The sequence below is a fragment of the Drosophila innubila genome, assembly GCF_004354385.1.
Source record: "Drosophila innubila isolate TH190305 chromosome 2L unlocalized genomic scaffold, UK_Dinn_1.0 5_B_2L, whole genome shotgun sequence".
NCBI classification, from domain to species: Eukaryota; Metazoa; Arthropoda; class Insecta; order Diptera; family Drosophilidae; genus Drosophila; species Drosophila innubila.
The window spans coordinates 2,805,597-2,828,323 of record NW_022995373.1 but is presented as its reverse complement, the minus strand read 5'-3'; the positions used below and the strand labels follow the sequence as shown (position 1 = coordinate 2,828,323).

At 32.2% G+C, this 22,727-nt stretch overlaps 1 protein-coding gene across 1 annotated transcript in view; it reads left to right on the top strand.

The window, feature by feature from the left end:
• LOC117782563 (tyrosine-protein kinase transmembrane receptor Ror) overlaps positions 1-22,328 on the top strand; it is a 76,674-nt gene extending 54,346 nt beyond the window's left edge. Inside the window, exons 6-10 of the mRNA XM_034619587.1 lie at positions 9,953-10,166; positions 11,583-11,787; positions 21,287-21,734; positions 21,827-21,959; positions 22,026-22,328. Coding sequence (XP_034475478.1) covers positions 9,953-10,166; positions 11,583-11,787; positions 21,287-21,734; positions 21,827-21,959; positions 22,026-22,238 — 1,213 coding nt within the window. The 3' untranslated portion in view covers positions 22,239-22,328. The remainder of the gene's footprint in view (positions 1-9,952; positions 10,167-11,582; positions 11,788-21,286; positions 21,735-21,826; positions 21,960-22,025) is intronic.
• Positions 22,329-22,727: the final 399 nt, after the last annotated feature.

The window sequence follows — 22,727 nt, the reverse complement described above, 5'->3', positions numbered from 1 at the left end:
CTCAAAAAACAAAAAATTTGTTCATACTAAGACTTGATTTTCACTCGATCGGTCCTATGACAGCTATATGATATGGTGGTCCGATTTAAAACAACTTTGGACAGGATATATAAAACCAAGTCGTATGCTTATTGTATCAGTTTGCTTAGATATCTCATAAAGCAAAAAAGTTGTTCATACTAAAACTTGATTTTTGACCGATTGTTCCTATTGGCGCTATATGATATAATGAAATGATTAAACATGTATTCAATATTTAATGTCAATATAACATTCATAAATAATAATTTCAATAAATTGTAAAAATTAAAAAATAGCCTAATAACTGCTGGAAAAAAGTTGTTCCCGCCGGGAATCGAACCCTCAACAAAGTTGCAAAAAATTTTAACTAACAGAGGCTCAACGTGTTGAGCCACTCTCGCACTTATGCGTTCAACCTCCCAAATGGCCACATTGCTTGTTTTAGTGCTCAATTACAAAGTAAAAGAAATAAATTATATTTTAACATTTAATGTTAATATTACATTTTAAATAAGCACTGACATGAGACCTTCAAGCCACACTCGATCGAAGGCCTGGGAGACGTCGAGGAATATTGCGCTGCAGTATTCCCGATGTTCGTATGGGTTACGTTATATAACAACGGAAACTGCTCCTTTGAGTTCATCCACCACTGCTAAACATTAAACTCATCGGTGAAGCCTACATATACATGCTTATATGCCTCTATTTCAATATTTATTTTATCAAATATGTCATTGCTTGTGCCGGTTTCTATTTAATCGGCAAATACCTCATCAGTTTTGGGGTTTGGTGTCATATTTGGCCATATTTTCATTTTGGCAGTTTAAAGGAAATCCTTTATGTCCCGAACTTCTTCAATTGTTTCCGACTTTTCCAGTTCAGTAAATTGAGATAACTTGTTGGTTCGTGGAAACAAAAATAGGGAAATGCGGTGAAAATTCTTTAAATATGCTTCTAAAATCTAATCAATTCATTGTCACTGTTACCCAGTGCTGCCATTTTAGCAATATTATTGCTAGATTTTGCACTTTTTTTATTGCAAAAGCTAGAAAAAATGTTGAATTGCAATCACTGCGGACGGCAGTTCGCGTTAGTGACGAAAGCATCACGATGGATGCGAAAGGCGACTAACAATATATACAGCTAAGTTGGAAAATTTGCCATGATTGTCCGATGAGATCGAGTTATATACCGATCGAAAGGTTTAGTCCTAATGGCATACTAAAACTATTTCTAACTCACCTGGGTCATGAGATACGGGGGTGTAAAAGGGTGGGGAAAAATTTATATGATTGCAGCTAATGGGGCTGTTGGGGTCTTTTGGTAAAATTTTTAATTTTTTAAAAATGTTTATCAAAAATACGCTTTGATTGATACCTCGATGACCCAAATCCGACAGCTGGTTCAAAGGAAAGCTAGTCGGCCGGTGCTACAGTCGAGAATACTCGACTGTCGGAGACCCCGTACTTACTATGGCAAAAACTAATAATGGAAAAAAATAAAAAATTTTTAGTTAACTTAAATGCATATCCTATCATATTAGTAACAATGTGTCATAAAACATAAAAGATTTTTGTAATAAGAATTAATTTTCGACCGATGGGTCCTATTACAGCTAAATGATACAGTGGTCTGATTTGAACCAACTTTAAACAGGATATATAAAACCAAGTTTTATGTATATTCTATCAGTTTGGTTACGATATCTCAAAAAACAAAAAATTTGTTCATACTAAGACTTGATTTTCACTCGATCGGTCCTATGACAGCTATATGATATAGTGGTCAGATTTGAAGCAACTTTGGACAGGATATATAAAACCAAGTCGTATGCTTATTGTATCAGTTTGCTTTAGATATTTCATAAAGCAAAAAAGTTGTTCATACTAAAACTTGATTTTTGACCGATTGTTCCTATTGGCGCTATATGATATAATGAAATGATTAAACATGTATTCAATATTTAATGTCAATAAAACATTCATAAATAATAATTTCAATAAATTGTAAAAATTAATAAAATAGCCTAATAACTGCTGGAAAAAAAAGTTGTTCCCGCCGGGAATCGAACCCTCAACAAAGTTGCAAAAAATTTTAACTAACAGGGGCTCAACGTGTTGAGCCACTCTCGCACTTACGCGTTCAACCTCCCCAATGGCCATATTGCCTGTTTTAGTGCTCAATTACAAAGTAAAATAAATAAATTATATATTAACATTTAATGTTGATATAACATTTTAAATAAGCACTGAGTTTGTTTAAATATAAAATGAAATTGAATTCGAACATAAATAAATTAAAAATCTTTGGCCCACGAATTAAACAGCAAAATTTATTATTTGAATATCTTCGCTATTTACTGTGCGATCGGAATTAAATCTAAATCAGCAAAAATCTAGGACAATTATATCTTCGTCTGGAAATTTTCTATGTCGATTTGCAGGTGGTTAAGGGGGCGTGGCCAAATTTTGAAATAAACTTGATCTGCTTGCAATATAGAGGAACCCACATACCAAGTTTGGGGTCTCTAGCTCTTATAGTCTCCGAGATCTAGGTGTTCATACAGACAGACGGACAGACGAACATTGCTATATCGACTCGGCTATTGATGCTGATCAAGAATATATATACTTTATGGGGTCTGCCACGCCTCCTTCTGCCTGTTACGCACATATTCGGTAAAACAAACCCAATAGACCCCTGTACTTAAGTACGGGGTCTAATAAATTTTAAGTTTTTAGTGGTCATCTCTAAATGAAATAAAAAGTCAGTCTGTTTGTTTGTCTGTTTGCCTGTTTGTATCCAAGCGCTAAAATAGCTTAGATGTAATGATGGAGATTTATTCCTTTTCAAAAATCTAGAAATGTTTGTTCTACGACTTTTTGGAAAAACCGTTAGTTTTGCGGGATATCCCGGTAAAATTGAAACCTCAACAGTTTCCAAACCATAGCAGCTACAGCTATATGTTCTATATATCATTAGAAAGGTGTGTTTGAGGCGTACCATTAAACTTTTTTTCTAAAGTACTCATATAACATTTTACAGGTGATATAATGTTTTTAAGCTTACATTTTGGCGATTTCTGACAAAACGGCTCTAACGATTTCTGTTAAATTTTACTATGTTGTAATACGTACAATTTCGCGTTTTTTGGTATATGAAACATAAATTTTGGTTGAGGGGTTTGGAAGATATTAGCTGTTAAGTGAATAAATACATTTTTCTATCGGTCGAAAATCATGTTTTAGTACGAAAAACTTTTTGGTTTTATGAGATATCTCAACCTTACTAATACAATATGCATTTGACTTGGTTTTATATATCCTGACTAAAGTTGGATCAAATCGGATCACTATATCATATAGCTGTCATAGGACCGATCGGGTCAAAATTAGGTTTTAGTATTAAAAAACTTTTTTGTGTAGTGAGATATTTTAACCAAATTGATAGCATTTGCATTTAGGTTAGTTTAAAAAATCCTGAACGAAATTAGTTCTTATCGGACCACTATATCATATAGCTGTCATAGGACCGATCGGGCAAAATCCAAGTCTTAGTATGAAAATCTTTTTTTTTTTAATAGTAAGTACGGGGTCTCCGATAGTAGAGTATGCTCGGCTGTAGCAACGCGAGCAGGGGGCAGAGCCCCCTAGTTTTTCTGTAGAATTAAAGAAAAATATTTTTTTTTAATATGAAATACGTTCAACAACTAAATTTATATATTTTAGTATTTGCCTGCATTAATGATAAAGTTACAATGTCAAAAACAAAAGCAATTTCAAAAATTTCTGATATCCCACAAAAAAAACCTCTACACAAGGTAAAAGTCTAGTGACGAAAGCAGTTTCTAGCCCCAAAATATCTGATATCCAATTTTGTGATGAACAAAATTCAGTTTAATCTAAAACTTTTAAATAAAAATATAAATTAGTAAAAAAAAAAAACGAAATTTGGCATTCATTTTATGTCAAATGACCACTTTTTCTGTGCGAAATTAATAACGACCTTAAAATAATGGCATTTAAACTAAAACCTGTAATTAAGAAAGTAAGAATAAATTTGTTAAAAAAAAATGGAATTTAACCCATTCATGACCAAAAATTAAAATTGACCTTCTTGCACCCATTAGTGCAAACATAATACATAGTATTCAGTCATTCGTTGCCACTAGCCTAAAACATTTATTAATAGCTTAAATCTAATTCATTTTCTAAAGTTAAATCAAAAAAGTCCTCTTCACATTCATTAATTAATTTCCTCATCTTGGTTGGATTCGTCTTGTTTGGGTTCGCTGCAGCATAACAGTTGAACGACTTCAGCTGGAAGTGTGGAAATCGTTTTGAATGACTGCTTTTCTTTTTAAGATGGTCAACTTATCATCTCCTCGTACCCTTAGTGTTTAAAATAATTTAAATGTTACTTCAAAAAAATTTTCCATCTCCAACCGATACTATTATCTTGTTCAAAGCATCAATTTCTTTTCTTAGGCCCAGGTCTTCCTTTAATAGGCTACAAAATCTTACAGATTGTGGTGTGCCACTATTTCAAATTGGCTATTCCGATAAGAGCAGCAACCTTAAGAGAATAACTGTTGTAGCTAAAAGAGAGCCATCACAGCTACTTGACGAGCTTGGCTCGTTAAATATTTGCTTAAATCGAGCTTTACCAGTGCTGCTATCAAATCCATAGCTTAATATTAATTCGGAACTTAAGGAATCTGTGTTCTCCGCTTCCATTACAGATTAAAAAACTTCTTTTTGCATCTCAACAATTGCTTCAGCTGTATGCTGTAAAACAGATTGAAACAAAACTTTGGCGAGGAACTCATTTGCTACCATTCATTTTTTCTGCTGTAATTTTACTGCACTGTTGATAAATGTCGCAGTTTCTTAATTTCTTTCAGGACTGCAGCCAAATCGGCATCAACGTGCTTACGAGCCGATGTTGCTGCTGCTCGAACGAGAAGATTGGGGACAGCTGTCCCATTTGCAAGCTCAGCGGCTTCTTTTCTTTTTCCAAATTCAGATTTTTCATGGAATGGTTTGTATGGTTTGGCTTATTTGACTCTTCATTTCATCCGAAACTGAATCCATTCCAATTTCGTGTTTCAAAACTGCATTAAATTTTTCTTTCTTTGTGCATTCTTTTCGCCATATTTCAAGCAAATCATTTTTTTATGCAGAGGTTACATAAAAAACGAGAATTTGCTTGTAAAACGCAAAAAATCGCATTTGAAATAAATTGCAAATAACTTATTACTTATTCATTAATCTATTTTAAAAAATTTAAAAGAGGTCAAATGGGGTCATTTTTTGTAACAGCTTACAAGCAAAGTCAAAGTTTAAAATAAATTGTACCGTTTTAATGTTATGCAGTTTAATGAGTTATTTGCAAATTTAGCGTCACCAATATCAACCTCTACACGAGGTAAAAGTTTAGTGACGAAAGCATATTTCAGCCCCAAAATTTCTGATATCCAATTTTGTGACGAACAAAATAAAGCATAATATAAAACTTTTAAATAAAAATATTAATTAAAAAAATTAAACACGAAAATGGGCATTCTGCACTGTGCGCAAAAGGGGGGATGGATTCACGAACAAATTAAATACTATTTTCGCAGTGCCGAATGCCAATTTTCGTATTTTTTTCGTCACTAGACTTTTACCACGTGTAGAAATTTTTTTTGTGTATTATGAAAAGTTTTTGAAATTGCTTTTGCTTTAGACATTGTAAACTTATAATTAATGCAAGTAGATAAAAAAATATGTTAATTTATTTGTTGAATTTCTTTTATATTTAAATAATCGCAAAAAAAAACAAAACTGTGTGGCAGCACTGGATATTTCAGCAACGCAACTCATTCCAGTTTTGGCTGCTACGCCTGCCTTGTTGCTGATGTCTTTTCTCAATACTTATTTAAATATATATATTCAGTAATTGGATATATCTTATGAACCTCTTAGCCGAAAGTTATGTTCCATATACAAAAAAAAAAAAAAACGAAACTTTACGTTTTACAACATATTGCAATTTAACAAAAATCGTTAGAGCCATTTTGTCATAAATCGCCTAAATGTAAGCTAAAAAACCTTATTTCACATGTTACCTCAGTTCTTAAGATAAAAAGTTGAAAGGTACGCCTTATAGTTCCAACAATATACAGGACATATGTGTAGCTTCTATGGTTTGGAAACTGTTTGGGTTTCAATTTTAGCGGGAAACAGCGTCTTTAAAATCCACCAGTTTTTTCAAAAATAGTCGTAGAACAAACATTTCTAGATTTTCGAAAAGGAATAAATCCCCATCATTACATCTAAGCTTTTTTTTTAGCGCTTTGATATAAACAGACAAACAAACAAACTGAATTTTTATTTCATTTTGAGAAGTCCACTAAAAATTTTAAATTTGATTATCTTTTGAACTAGCTGTCGAATTTGGGTGATCGAGGTATCAATTGACGTATATTTTTAATTAGAATTTTAATTTTACCAAAAAGCCCATCCATCGGTATATAACTCTAACTAATTGGACAGTCGTAGGAAATTTTTCATATTAGCTAGTCGCCTTTCGCACCCTTTGTGCTGCTTCAGTCACTAGCGCGAACTGCCGTCCGCAGTGATATTAATATAAATAACATTAATGCAATAGCCAAAACTCTAGGGCACATTGAAAAAGCATTGAAAGAATTAGAAGGAGAAAATGACCCAACACTTCACTTAGTGATACCAACCATTTTCAATTTAAAAAGAAAAACTAACTCCGAATTTAGTGACGCTGCATTAGCTATAAAATTCAAATCTTCGATTTGGGGCTACTAGAATCAGTTGTAGATCAGTATATTATAGTCAGTATATTACTATAAAATTGCTTTTTCTTATTTCCGCCCCACTAACAAATTGCTACAATTTAGTGAATATGAAAAAAAAAGGTAACTAAATTATGTACTGATTTAATGAAAGCATATTGGTCAGAAAGGGACGTCGTAGAAAAACCTAGACATACATATAGCTGCGATAGTTGAAATGAGTCAATTGATTCTAAAATTCAGTCTTATATGTCACTTAAAATTAAATTAACAGATGATTTTAAAGTCTGGCAGTGGTGGAACATAAACAGGAAATTTTTCCACTTACTTTTTAAGGTTAGCAGCGGAGTTTTAGGCATTCCAGTTAGTAGTGCGGGCCTTCTCTCAGGCCAGATTTTTAATATCCGAGAAGAGATCGCAGACATGGTAAATAAAGTCTTGTTCTTAAATTATAATTTAAAGAAAAACTAATAATTATAATCGAAAATTTGTATTTTATCAATTGTATTTTGTAATAATGACATTATTATAGTTTTTTATTTTATTGAAACATTAATTCGTTTCTGTATAACAGCTTATATCCTTAAAGACGAGCTGCAAACACGCAACATTGCTGAAATGTTATTCGATCGAACAAATATTTTCAAATGGTACCGGGTGTTGCAAGTACTAAGTTGTGTTTGGTTTTCCATTTAGAAGCATATACGATTTTCGTAATTTCATGTGTTTTGTTCTTTCACTTCAAATATACACATGATGCTTGCTTTTTTTTTTGTTTTGTCAGATGTAAGTGTATGATTGACTCGATTGGTGTTTCGAATGGATATAAGAGTATTAGGTTGTGCATGAACACTATTGATGTGCTCTTTAGAATGACCTAATTTGTATTCTATTCTGTGTTTTGTTCAGTGAGTGCAATTGAGAAAAAATGTTTGCGTATGAGTAAATCAAGAAAATTTGAATTTTACAGCTCTCTGTATGTGAGCATTTTATTGAGAACAGGTCAACAGTCGCGTTGAGAGTCAAATTAACCAGCAGTGCTAAATACTACAATTTGTGTAAATAAAATAGTGAAGATAATTGTCCGTAAGCGGGGACTGTCTCAAAAAAAAGAACGAATTATCTTAATTAGCCATCAAAATTAATTTTATACTCAACTATATTAATTTTAAAAAATCTTTCAAGTTGCCATATAAAATGACCTTTTTAGACCTCGTACTTAAAAAAAGTATATATATATATTCTTGATCAGCATCAATAGCCGAGTCGATATAGCAATGTCCGTCTGTATGAGCGCCTAGATCTCAGAGACTATAAGAGATAGAGACACCAAACTTGGTATGTAGGTTCCTCTATATTGCAAGCAGATCAAGTTTGTTTCAAATTTCGGCAACGTCTCCATATAGCCCACAAATCGAAAAAAAAAAATTTCATATCCTAATTATAAGTACAATTTAAAAGCTAGTGACACCAAATTTGGTATGTAGGCAGGTAGGTCCAGTTTGTTTCTTTTTTGAATCGGACCACTATATCATATAGCTGTCACAGGACCGATCGGGTGAAAATCAAGTCTTAGTATGAACAACTTTTTTGTTTTTTGAGATATCGTAAAAAAACTTATAGAATATGCATTTAAGTTAGTAGTATACATTCTTACCGAAGTTGGTTCAAATCGGTTCACTATATCATATAGCTGTCATAGGACCGATCGGTCGAAAATTAAGTCTTAGTATAAAACTTTTTTGTTTTATGAGATATGGTAACCAAACTGATAGAATATAAATAAAACTTGGCTTTATATATCCTGTTTAAAGTTGGTTCAAGTCGAACCACTATATCATATAGCTGTCATAGGACCGATCGGGCTAACATTAAGTCTTAGTATGAAAACGTTTTAGTTTTATGAGATATCGTAACCAAACCTATAGAATATGCATTTTAGTAAGTCTTATACATCCTTACCGAAGTTGGTTCTAATCGGTCAACTATATCATATAGCTGTCATAGGACCGATCGGGCCAAATTAAGTCTTAGTATGAAAAACGTTTTAGTTTTATGAGATATCGTAATCAAACCTATAGAATATTAATTTAAGTCAGTCATATACATCCTTACCGAAGTTGGTTCTAATCGGTCAACTATATCATATAGCTGTCATAGGACCGATCGGGTGAAAATGAAGTCTTAGTATGAAAAACTTTTTTGTTTAATGAGATATCGTAACTGATTAAATATGCATAAAACTTGGTTTTATATATCCTGTCCAAAGTTGGTTCAAATCGGACCACTGTATCATATAGCTGTCATAGGACCGATCGGGCGAAAATCTTTTATGTTTTATGAGACATTGTTACTAATATGATAGAATATGCATTTAAGTTAACTAAATATTTTTAATTTTTTCCATTATTAGTTTTTGCCGTAGTAAGTACGGGGTCTCCGACAGTCGAGTATGCTCGACTGTAGCACCGGCCGACTAGTTTATGGCAAGACAAAGTTTATGGTGTACTCTAGCACGGAATTCTCAGTTGACTGCAGGAAGCTATAGGTTTGGGTCCGTCAAGAAGATTATGCATAGATTAACACTTGCCAACAGGTTCTACTTTGGGTTCAGTAAGAAAATTAACTGTAGAGCTCTCCCTCGAAAGACAAAGAAAATACTTTACAGGACGCTCATCATCCAATGCTTTATATATCGCGGAAGCCTCGACACAGCAAAATCTTTGCAAAATCTATGGACCTGATTGCTTTAGCGATATCTATCATATCAGGTTTAACGAGAAGCTGTATGAGCTGTACGATGATGTTGTCAGTTTTCTGTCTGGGTCACATTGTACGTATAGAAGAAGACACTCTAGCACGTAAAATCTTTGAAACTGCAATTGGCAGACAACAAGGTAGAGGATAACCCCGGATATGTTGGAGGGACAAAGTGGCTGACACCTTGTCAACCATTGGTTTTACCAACTTACGGAGAAGCGCGCAAGACAGAAATGCGTGGAGGCGAATTGCGCAGCAGGCCACGCCTCAATAAGGGATTCATAATATATATATAATAATAATATTAAATTAAATAGGATTTTTTAACACTATTAAATGAATATGCTGCATATTTTTCAGAAACCCGGGGAGTGCGGAGAAAAGCCCATGGTGTTTTGTGGATGATAGATCATTAGATCGAAACATAGAATCTTGCCACATTCCAAAATGTTCACATAATCTCTGGTTAAGGATTATTTTAATATCAGGATTGATAGTTGCTGCTTTTATTATAATACTATTGTTCGTGTTTTTTAAAAAAAAAGGCTCTCAAGGAATGAAAAATATACAAAACGTATGTACTGTTTTTATTAAAACTATAATTATTTGTATTATTATACCCGTTACTTTAAAAATAATCATCGTTAAAATGTTTGTAACAGGGAGAAAGAGGCATCTCCGATCCTATAAAGTATATATATTCTTGATCAGTATCAACAGCCGAGTCGATATAGTCATGTCCGTCTGTGTGGTCAGCAATGTGTGTGTGTGTAAGCAATGTAGACAATGCCGACAATGTAAGAAGAGTGAGCTGGCGCACTTAAAGAAAAAAAGTTATATAAAATTGTTATATATAAATCAAATATATTCAATTAAAGTTGGATAATTATCCAACTTAATTATTCATTATTATAGTATTATAGTGCACAAGAATGGAGTTGTATTAAATGGTTCGAAATTAGTTCTATTTGTCGGATGACGGAAGTGATTGAATGAGGTAAGTCTGTGATTGTGAGTAAATTAGTTCGTTCAGTTGATTTTTCAGATCGTTTGTTTAGATGGAGATGTATGGGGTTTAAGAAATTTTTTTGTTTTGCTTTTTGTGTCACCCCTGATTATAGTGCATTTGAAAGGATCAATCAGGATCAATCGACATTATTAAAGGCGACAGATATATTAACTAAGAATACCAAAATTATTAAGAAATATATAATTTTATATAAATATTAGTTATATGTAACGTGTAAATTAATAAAAGTTAAATATTATAGATAATTGCAATTGGGTGACACATTGCATTTAGCTTTTTGTTTTTTATTTTTTTTAGCAAGGGTTTCAGGTCATTTAAAAAAAAGATAACAACAGCAAAAATCAACCAGCAGCATAGCCAAACCTATGAAGGATACTAGTGTAGACATTGTTTATGCATTGTTTGCATTGTTTACGGATTGTTTACATTGTTTACGGATTGTCGTCACCAAAGTGTAGACATTCAAAAATTACGCGTAATGGCACAACACTGACTCTGAGTGCGCCAGGCCTTAGGATCCAAATCACTTCACCTGGAAGACACCACATGGACAAACACATCCTATTGCTATAAAATGTTATTATAGCGCTGTTTCATAGATTTAAATAAATCATATCTTAAACGACATCTAAATACAGGTTCAAACCATATGTCACACATTTTTTTCGAGTTTTCCTAGAGTTTCAAAGTGAACAAATACAACAAAAAATTAAAAATTTTCTTAATTAAAAACTTGATAGCTTTTGGTTTACTTTAACAGTTTCACAGTTGTGAGCGTGGAGAGGAAGAACCGAAAGTGAAAAGTGCAATTTAATATAGTTACCTTAAGTTTGTTTATATTTAACTTTTTGTGTTACATTAACAGCGCTCTGCAAGGGTACCAAATCTTCGGTGTGCCGAAGTAATATTCCTATTTTGTTAATAACTTTATTGCATTATAATTACTTTATTGTATTACAGATTAACACACCTAACGCCGGAGATAATATTTATGGAAATTCACAACTTAACTCAAATCAAGATATGGGAAGAATACCTTTAAATAGTTCCATGGAACCTGTGGGTGTAACATCTAAAAATATGGAAAAGAATTCACTTCTGAGAATACCACACTTTACACTACAAGATGTAGAGTTCTTTGAAGAATTAGGCGAGGGAGCATTCGGTATGAAATATTGTGTTAAGTTTTCTTGTGTCAACTGATGCACACGATACTGTGATAAATTGTCACACGCTAAAAGACGTAGATGTCATTTTTCGTCTATAAAATATTGTGTTATATTTTTTGTGGCACACGATATTATAATAAATTGTCAAACACTAAAAAAAGGAGATTCCATTTTCCGTATATTACGTTTTGTTGTATATCTTAAAGCCGTTTATGGTGTGAACCAGAAAACGTTCTGTTAGGGCTAAATACCATAAAAATTTATAATTCTGTCTGCTAGTCGATTTGGTTTGCAAAAGAAAAACAATTGCCGGACTGCTGACTTGACATTTATAAAAACTTGGACGATTTCAGACCGATATCTCACCGGATTTAAAAGTTGCAGATAAGAAGCTGTGCATACTTAAAAAGGTCAGCAAAACGAAATGGTTATAATTCTCAAACAGGAAACTACGATTTGTCCCTATTTTTATAGCTTTATATATATATATATATTTTTTTTTTTCCATGAACCTATGATTTTTGGGACATTTTCAACTATAGGTTGATTTTCAAAACCCAGTCCAGTCGAGTCTACCAAATTTGACTTTTGTTTTTGATTCTGTGAATATTCAAGAAGAGGTTAAAAAAAAAACATTACTACAATTGTGCCCGATTGGAGATTTTTGACTTTTAGTAACATAACCCACGTCATTTTTCCATGTTACGCCATAGAGATAGCCTATGCTCAGAAGCTAATAATTTAATATGTTCAATGGCTTTAACTACTATAGCAGGATTGACTGAAGTTGGTGGCGAAAAGTTCTAGCTATTGAGATATCGGTCTGAAATTTGAAATACATTTTTAGAACACTTCAGAGAAAATTGCGACCACAAAATAAAAATAGGCTTATCATGAGAAAGGGAGCAAATTAACGGTAAAATAGACTTATTGACCTCAGAAATTGGAAAAAAAAAGTTTTTTTCTTGCATGTTCGTTGGAATGTATCTAACAGGGAAAAGGAGGCTTCTCCGACCCCATAAAGAATTATATTCTTGATAAGCATAAACAGCCGAGTCGATATAGCCATGTGTGTCTGTCCGTCCGTCCGTCTGTGTGAGCGCCTTGATCTCAGAGGCTTTAAAAAACAACGATACCAAAATTTCACACACAGACTCCAAAGGCGTTGAAGAAGGTCATGTTTGTTTTAAATTTTTAACACGCCCCCTTCCGCCACCGCAAAGCGCGAAAAGCCTTCCGTTCGTCTGTAATTAACGTGATCTTTCATTAATATATATTATCCCAATAAATCACAACAAGATCGGACGAGTAGATCGGCAGTAAAGGCGAATTAATGTTTTCAAAGTAATACAAGACTAAAGGAGATAGAGTAACCAAATTTGGCACAAAGATTTCTATACAAATACTCCACGCAGATCAAGTTTGTTTTAAATTTAAGCCACGCACCACGGGATCTCGACTAAAGCCTTTCCCACTTGTTTAAAAATAAAATAAAAAATAAAAGTTTTACCTATTAAATTTTTTTTTTAATTTGTTATCGCATTTAAAATGTTGAAAAACATGAAATTTTGCGTGTGAACGTTTCTTTTATTTTGTGTCCAATTCTTCTTTCAGGTGTTAAGAATATATATTTCAAATATTAGACCGATATATCACCGGGCTCAAATGCTACAGACTTTTGCCACATAATTTCCTGAATACGCTATAGTGCATTGCTCTTATATTTTACATAAAAAGTGCATCTTTAAAAGAATTGTTGCATACAAACAGGTGATAGATGAAATCAGTTACATATTTGTTTGGTTACGATTTCTCGTAAAACAAAAAAGTTTTTCATACTAAAGATTAATATTGGACCGATTGGCTATATGATATAGTGGTCCGATAAGAACTAACTTCGGTCAGGATTTTTAAAACTGACTTAAATGCATATGCTATCAATTTGGTTAAAATATCTCACTAAACAAACAAGTTTTTCATACTAAAACCTAATTTTGACCCGATCGGTCCTATGACAGCTATATGATATAGAAGTCCGATTTAAACCAACTTTGGTCAGGATATATAAAACCAAGTTAAACGCATATTGTATCAGTTTGGTTGAGATATCTCATAAAACCAAAAAGTTTTTCGTACTAAAACATGATTTTCGACCGATAGAAAAATGTATTTATTCACTTAACAGGTAATATCTTCCAAACCCCTCAACCAAAATTTATGTTTCATATACCAAAAAACGTATTACAACATAGTAAAATTTAACAGAAATCGTTAGAGCCGTTTTGTCAGAAATCGCCAAAATGTAAGCTTAAAAACATTATATCACCTGTAAAATGTTATCTGAATACTTTAGAAATAAAGTAAGGTACGCATAAACACACCTCAAACACACCTTTCCAATGATATATAGAACATATCTGTAGCTTTTATGGTTTGGAAACTGTTGAGGTTTCAATTTTAGTGGGATCTAGCGTTTTCCCGCTAAACTAGCGGTTTTTTCAAAAAGTCGTAGAACAAACATTTCTAGATATTCAAAGAGGAATAAATCCCCATCATTACATCTAAGCTTTTTTTAGCGCTTTGATACAAACAGACAAACAGACAAACAAAGAAACTAACTTTTCATTTCATTTTGAGAAGTCCACTAAAAATCTCAAATTTACTTATCTTTTGAACCAGTTAACGGATTCGGGTCATCGAGGTATCAATCGACGCGTATTTTTGATAACAATTTTTAAAAAATTATTAATTAAATTAATAAAAATTAAATTATTTTACCAAAAAGCCCCAACGGCTCCACAAGCTGCGATCATACAAATTTTGCCCCTCCCACTTACACCCCCGTATCTCATGACCCAGGTGAATTAGAAAAGTTTTAGTATGCCATTTTGTAAGTTAGGACTAAACCTTTCGATCATTATATAACTTGATCTGATCGGACAGTCGTAGCAAATTTTCCAACTTAGCTGTATATATTGTTAGTCGCCTTTCGAACCCTTCGTGCTGCTTTCGTCACTAACGCGAACTGCCGTCCGCAGTGATATTTTGCATCACTTTTATTGACTTGATTGCCGTAAATGCAAATGAATTCAGACAAACTATATACGTTCAATACAGAACTTATTTTCAAAGCGTCCTGTAGTAGTGGCATAATGGCGTGATGTGACGGGAGTTTGTTATCTTCCATCAAAATTAAAAGTTTTCTTCTAAAAATTATTGATTAAGAAGTAAACAAGTGAAGAAACAAATTTATTCAGCAATTTATTAGAAATTAATATTCATTTCAGATAATATCCCAAAACAAAATATCAGTCGCATTACTTGTCTACAATTCAGTTTAAATTGTAAATTTGTTGTAAAATTTTCATACTTGTGCTGGCACTAAAAAATTGGGCCGAATATGAGAGGCTGTCACGCCTACAAGTTGTATCTGAATTCAAAATCCCTTGGATTGGATTCGTAATCTTTGAAGATTTCTCTATTGAATGCATATATTTCTTTTTATAATTGCTTTCATCGAAAACATGATTTATGCCATGCTTTTCAGACATAACTATTCCCTACCTCAACATGGTAGTGATTCAAAAAATCCCAAGGAAAAAATTCAAATTGCGTTTCGAAATGATCTTGGATTATTGTTGTATATTCCAAAAGTAAATTATGGAAACACGAATGATGGGAACACAGCCATTTTAAACGGTGTTGAGGATACGGATTGAATAACAGGAATCGATGTGGAAATACTTAAACGGGTCCAAGTTATACTTAATATTTTCTACTGCATAGAAAAGTGGGACACCAGCAAGTTCGGGTCATATTCAAGAAAACCGAAGAATACTTTACAGAGAAATTTCCCAAAATGTCTCATTACGGATCGGAAATTATTGAACATTAATGACTTCCCATTGGAGAATTGTCAGAGGAGGCGCAAGAGTCCAAAAATAAGGAATTCAATAAGTACAGGAGCTCAATTACACGATAGTTCTGTCGGATACGTCAAAACCAGGATTTGTTCATTATGCTCTCAGCCTCGAGACAAAAGGTCAAATTTGGCAGGCTCGAGGGAGCTCTATTTTAAAAATCAACCTAAAGTTGAAAAATTGTCAAAATTATAGGTTCATAGAAATATGTTATTTATTAAACATTTTTTTTCAATCAAATTAGTTTCAAAAATAAGTCAGTTAACAGAAATAAATAAGTTTGATATCAAAAAGCTAATTTTTTCTCTTTCACGAATTTAAATACCGCAATTTTGAAAACGTCCACACGCCACTAAAACTTTACTAAAATTATAAAACCTTCACAAAAAATTACTAGTAGCAATTCTTGATCGAACCATATCAAAATTTTTGCCAAATAGATATTTTATTTAATATTAGCCACCAGTGTTCCGGTTAAAATCTGGAAACTTTCCTTGTTTTAATTTATATTTATACATAAGTAACAATAAAAGATTAAATAAACTGTGCACATAAATAAAGTAAATGTATATTTTTCATTTTAATAAGAATGAAAAATCGTCTTAAAATTATTAAGCATTTATGTGCTTGAGTGCTATTATAAGTTCCACCTTCTTTAATTTTATTTGAGACATTAACATTTCCTATGCTTAACTGTTTTTAATCAAATCAGTTCTGTGTAATCAAAACGTAAACAGACAACTGCTGAGGCAACCGTGCTACCAGTCAACTTTTCATTATTTGCTGTGTTGCATATGCAACACAGTCTCTCTGCCTTTCGAGAGCAAGATATACAGGCCTGTTCCCAATCCCGAGGGTTTTCAAAAAGTAAAAACGATACGAAAACGAACGTTTTACTATTTGCTGTTCCCAATTCCGACCGAAATTGACTTGTTTTTACTTAAGGAAATCGGTTTCGATAACGTTTCGATATCAGTAAGTCATCGACCGTATCAGCTGTTTTAGCCAATGAAGAAATATAAATTGCTTAAATAACATAAATTGCTAATTTAATTCTGCAAATGCCGGCAATTATGGTTATTGGTTGCTTGCATTTTTGCATTACATTTTTTTGTCACCAGCTGATTGCATGGCTTGTGCATATCGACATGAACCAGAGCTGTCATGAATTCAATAATAAAAACATTCAATCTTCAATTTTCTCTTAAGTCCGATTGGAATTACTTAAAACTATTTTTGAAAATTAATTTTAAACATTTCATGTTAAATATAGCACATAGAATCTAAATAAGACTAAAATTTCGTTGTTCGAATTTTATTTATCAATTGAAGTAACTCTAGCAGCTTTCGAAAGTGAAATTCAGAACAGATCAGTTAAGTCATTGCCGCTTGAATTTGTTTTGTATGCAATATTTAATATATATGAATATTAAAAAATTTTTTTTGAATGCTCTTCAACTTAAAACAGTTTAAGTAGTGAAGTTAAGCTATTCTGAAAATTTTCAAGGTTATTTGAATTTTCAGTTTATTGTTTTAGGGAATTATTTTAATCAAATACCATAACTGTTATGAGGAATATCCAAAAAAGTCACTTTTAATGGTTATTTTAAGACTTTTATTTTATAAATACAAATTAATAGTAATTTTTATTTAAAAAAAATAAAAATTAAAATTAATCATTATTTTTTATTTTTATTTTATTAGTCTTTAGTAAGTCTTTCAAGTCTTTTTTGATGAATAATTTAAAAGTCTGTAAAGACTTTTTTTTCTGATTTTAAAATTTTAAAAGTCTTAAAAGACTTTTATTTTTGAGGAATAAAATTAATAAAAGTCTTTAAAGACTTTTGTCATATGAAAAAATTTGAATAAAAGTCTTTGTGAATATATCCGCTTATAATCAAGATAAAAATTTCAAAATTAAACACTTGGTTCTCTTTTATTTACACCAACTATTTAAAAATTTTACCCTATTACATTGTAAAAAAAAAGTACTGAAGTAGTTGAAAAAGCAGAAAAATATTTTTTGAGTCCAAAAAATAATAAAAGTATTTGAACTCACGTTTACAAATTCACTAGATTGATGGAAGATAACTAGCTGCCGCCTTCTACCGCCAATTTCATACTATTTTAAATTTAAATATCTTTATTGGATTAAGAGATATGATTATTGCAAAAAAAAATTGTTAATTGATCCCGCTGTGCGAAAAAGAGCGTAGTTGGTTAGTAGAGGATAAAGGTTCATAGAATGTCGTAGGTTTTACTGGTGTTGTAATTTTGAAAGTTTTATCTTGAGTATAAGCGAAGATATTGACAAAGACTTTTATTCAAAAGTTTTCAAATCGTAAAAGTCTTTAAAAACTTTCATTTTGTTTATCAAAATAAAAGTCTTCAAAGTCTTTAAAGACTTTTATTAATAAAATAAAAATCAATAATAATTATTATTCTTAATTTTTTTGATCACAAATAATTCTTAAATGTAATTTAAAAAATCAAGTCTTTAAATAACCATTAATTTTGATTTTTTTCTTTTATAACTAAAATAAAAGTTTATTAGCTGTTTGCAGAGATAAACAAATAACAAAAATTTTGGTACATTCAAAACAAAAAAAAACGAGAAGTTCGTTATGGTTGATTTTTTATGTAGCTATTTTGAACAATAATCATAATTTTCAGTCCCTGATTTTAATGCTTTATGTAGCATTTACTTTTAATTCCGCTCGTTCAACAGCACACGTTTTGAAAACGACAATTCTTGTCGATTTGCGGAATTCGGAACAGCAATCAACTCGATTTGCGGCAATTCCACTCGTTTTCGGAATTCGGAACAGGCCCGATAGTCAGTATTTTAGTAGAAGTGAATGCTCAATTTATACAAATCAGTCTCCCATTACAAAAATAATTATATTTTAAGACATTTAACTTAAAAAACTACCTGTAAAAGAATTTTTACATATTGCATAGTAACGCTCAACTCAAGCAATTGTTCATTTAAAACTGCTTATAAATTGATATATTCTATAATAGTCACTTAAATTTAAGTCAATTGCATATTAATTTAGTTATATAGGTGATTACCAACTCAAAAAAAAAACGTTAGAAGCACAAATTATCGCGAAAAGTTGTGGTGCAAGCGAACGACCATATTTTTTTCCGCTCAAACCGACAAGACCGTCTTCAGTCGGTCGTTCCAACCAACGGAAAATTTTGAAATTTAAAACTTAAGCTTATTTGACCTATATCTACTTAGAAAATAAATATCAACTTGATTGAATGTCTATTAGCTTGGCCGCGGCTTGTATGAAGCTTTTTTAAGTTGGCGTGATCAATGATCGCCAGGCTGAAAAATGTTCGTTTTTACCCCTAGAATACACTTCCAAAATTTGAGCCCGATCGGAGATCATTTGATGGAACCAAAAACGGGTAAAAGGTATTTGTATGGAGAAATATAGTTATTGTATCGAAATATTGTTATTGTTGTTTCTAAATATATCTTAACCAAATTCAAAGATTATATATTTGGGGCAGCCTGTTACACCCTGACTAAATTTGATCAAAATAACTACTATATCATATAGCTGCCATAGGAACATAGTTTTGTTTACTTAATTTATAAGCTTTGGTACATTTTTTACGATATTCTCAAATATCTGTATTGGAATTCGATTCCACACCACTTGTACACGCCTTCAAAGATCGTCCTTGGCTTCCATAGGAGCAGTCGGTAAAAAAATAATAGCTGGGTCACATTGTACGCATGGAGTAATGTCGTTGATACAGTAGTAGGTAGACAACAAGGAAGAGGAACACCCCGGACACGTTGGAAGTACTGTCAACCATAGTTGTTACCGACTGACAGAGCCGCTCGCAAAAAGGGATGCGTGAAGGCAAATTGCGCATCAGGCCATGCCCCAATAGGGGTTTCGATCCATTAAATAATAATATTATGTATGTTAATTATAATTATGCGCGTATTTAAATATGAGTAATAAACCCCAGCTTTGAATATATATTAAAAATAATTAAAATAATTTTTAAGTTTATGTAAAAAATCTTTTAAGAAATCTCATACCAAGCGCATTTTTTGACTGATTGCTCCAATGGAAGCTATAAGATAAGTAGTTGGATTTTAAATAAATTTAGTCTAAATGTATAGAACATAATAAAACTCGTTACTAGCGAGTTCGGCTGAGATACGTTGAGAAACAAACACAACTCGTTTTTCGACCGATTGTTCCTATGAAAGCTATAAGATATAGTAGTCAGATTTTGACCAAATTTGGTTAAGGTGAACGGGCTGTCCCAAATATGCCATCTGTGAGCTTGGTTAGGATATCTTTAGAAACCAAAAAGTTTTTCATTGTTCCTATGACAGCTGTATGATATAGTAGTCCGATTTTCACCAAATTTGGTCAGGATGTAACAGGCTGTCCCAAATATACAATCTGTGAGTTTCGTTAAAATTACTTTAGAAACAAAAAAGTTTTCCATACAATTGCTATATTTTTATATACAAATTCCCTGTGGTGACCTTTTACCCGTTTTTAGTTCTATCAAATGATCTCCGATCCGGCTCAAATTTTAGAAGTGTATTCTAGGGGTGAAAACAAATATTTTTCAGCCCGGCGCTTTTTGATTTCAAAAATTTGTTTAAAAAAGGCCAACCTAATTTCTATTATGATTTTGCCTGTTAGAGGGTTAATGGATAAGAAACAATCGGGACTGTTCCGAATTCCGAAAACGAGTGGAATTGCCGCAAATCGAGTTGATTGCTGTTTTGAATTCCGCAAATCGACAAGAATTGTTGCCGAGCTGTTCTGAATTTCACTTTACTTTTTGTTATCGATACTACCTCTCGCAATCGAAAGCTGCTAGAATTACTTCAATTGATAAATAAAATTTGAACAACGAAATTTTAGTCTAATTTAGCTTTAATGTGCTATATTTAACATGAATTATTTAAAATTACGTTTTAAAAATAGTTTTAAGTAATTCTAATAGGATTTTAGAGAACAATTTAAGATTGAATGTTTTTATTATTGAATTCATGACAGCTCTGGTTCATGTCGATATGCACCAGCCAGACAATCAGCTGGTGACAAAAAAATTTTATTTAAAAATGCAAGCAACCAATAACCATAATTGCCGGCATTTTGCAGAGGTAAATTAGCAATTTATATTATTTAAGCAATTTATATTTCTTCATTGGCTAAAACAGCTGATACGGTCGATGACTTACTGATATCGAATCGTTATCGAAACCGATTTCCTTAAGTAAAAACAAGTCAATTTTGGTCGGAATTGTGAACAGCAAATAGTTTATACTTTTTTAAAACGTTCGCAATTCGGAACAGGCCTTAATAATTCGTTATATACAATGTATATTATACATGTATTCCCGAATATTAACAGCGTAGTCAATCCCGATATCCCAATTGGTTTGGAAGTGTTTGTTTTATAGTTAAATACAATACCTTAATATCCTAGTTATAAAACTGCATTTTAATTGCACTTAATTTATTGCAAAACACTAAAATATTTTAATTTCTTTATACTTTATTATACTCTGTTTCTTTAGGAAAGGTATATAAAGGACAACTACGGCAATTAAATAAGAAAACAGTAAATGTTGCTATAAAGGCATTGAAAGAAAATGCATCTATTAAAACCCAACAAGACTTTCGACGTGAGATTGATTTAATATCGGACCTCAAACACCAAAATATTGTATGCATATTAGGAGTTATATTGAATAAAGAACCTTACTGTATGCTTTTTGAGTATATGGCTAATGGTGATTTACACGAATTTTTAATCGCCAACTCACCAATGGAAAAAAAATGTTTACTGCAATTGGAGTTCTTGCAAATAGCGATGCAAATCAGTGAAGGCATGGAGTATCTCTCTGGTCATCATTATGTACATCGGGACTTAGCAGCTCGAAACTGTTTGGTCAATGAAGGACTAACTGTGAAAATTTCTGACTTTGGATTGTCGCGAGATATTTACAGCTCTGACTATTATAGGTATTTATAAAAATGGCTGGAAAATTGTAGATATGGGCAATCAAAAGACTTTATTAAATCGACTCAAAATTTGTTTTTTTCTTTCAATATAGAGTGCAATCAAAATCACTACTTCCGGTTCGTTGGATGCCATCTGAGTCAATTTTATATGGGAAATTTACAACAGAAAGTGATATATGGTCATTTGGCGTTGTTCTTTGGGAAATTTATAGTTACGGAATGCAGGTATATTTAATATTTTCCATATATATTTAATTATTCGAATCTAAATAAATCTTCAATATTTTACAGCCATACAGTGGCTACAGCAACCCTGAAGTTATTAATTTAATCAGATCTAGACAACTACTCTCTTGTCCAGAGAATTGTCCAAGTGCAGTGTATTCGCTAATGATTGAATGTTGGCATGAACAAGCTGTGAAACGTCCCACATTTACAGATATTTCACATCGATTAAGGACTTGGTATGACGGTCACATTAAAATTGACCACATTAATCCATAATTAATATAAATAATTTAATGGCTGATTTGCGTTTATAAATAACAAATAATTTTGTATGCGTACTGTTAAGATCTTTTTATAAATAAATAAATTTTGTCGCTCGAAAATTACATCTATGTCTGTGTTAATTTATATTACACTAGGTTAAACTATTAAATCGTTTTGTTTTAAACATACTAAGTTTAAGTCACTTGCGTCCTACCTGAGTATACTCTCAACGCATGCACGCGGACTAAGTGCGCTAGTTGTGAAAAAGAACACCCCTCCAACTCTTCCTTATGTTCATTAACGTGAAGAAATGATGCGACTAAAAACAAGCTTTCTTCCGTCAGACACAACTCAACTAGCGTAAGCTAAGTCGATTCTTTGGGCTCAACGGACGATGATTCTACTCCAAGTATCTCTTCTTCATGCGGATTAACTAAAGAGCAATTAGCAAAAGCCCAACTAAAGAAAAAAAAAGCTAGGGGCTCCGCCACCTGCTCGCTT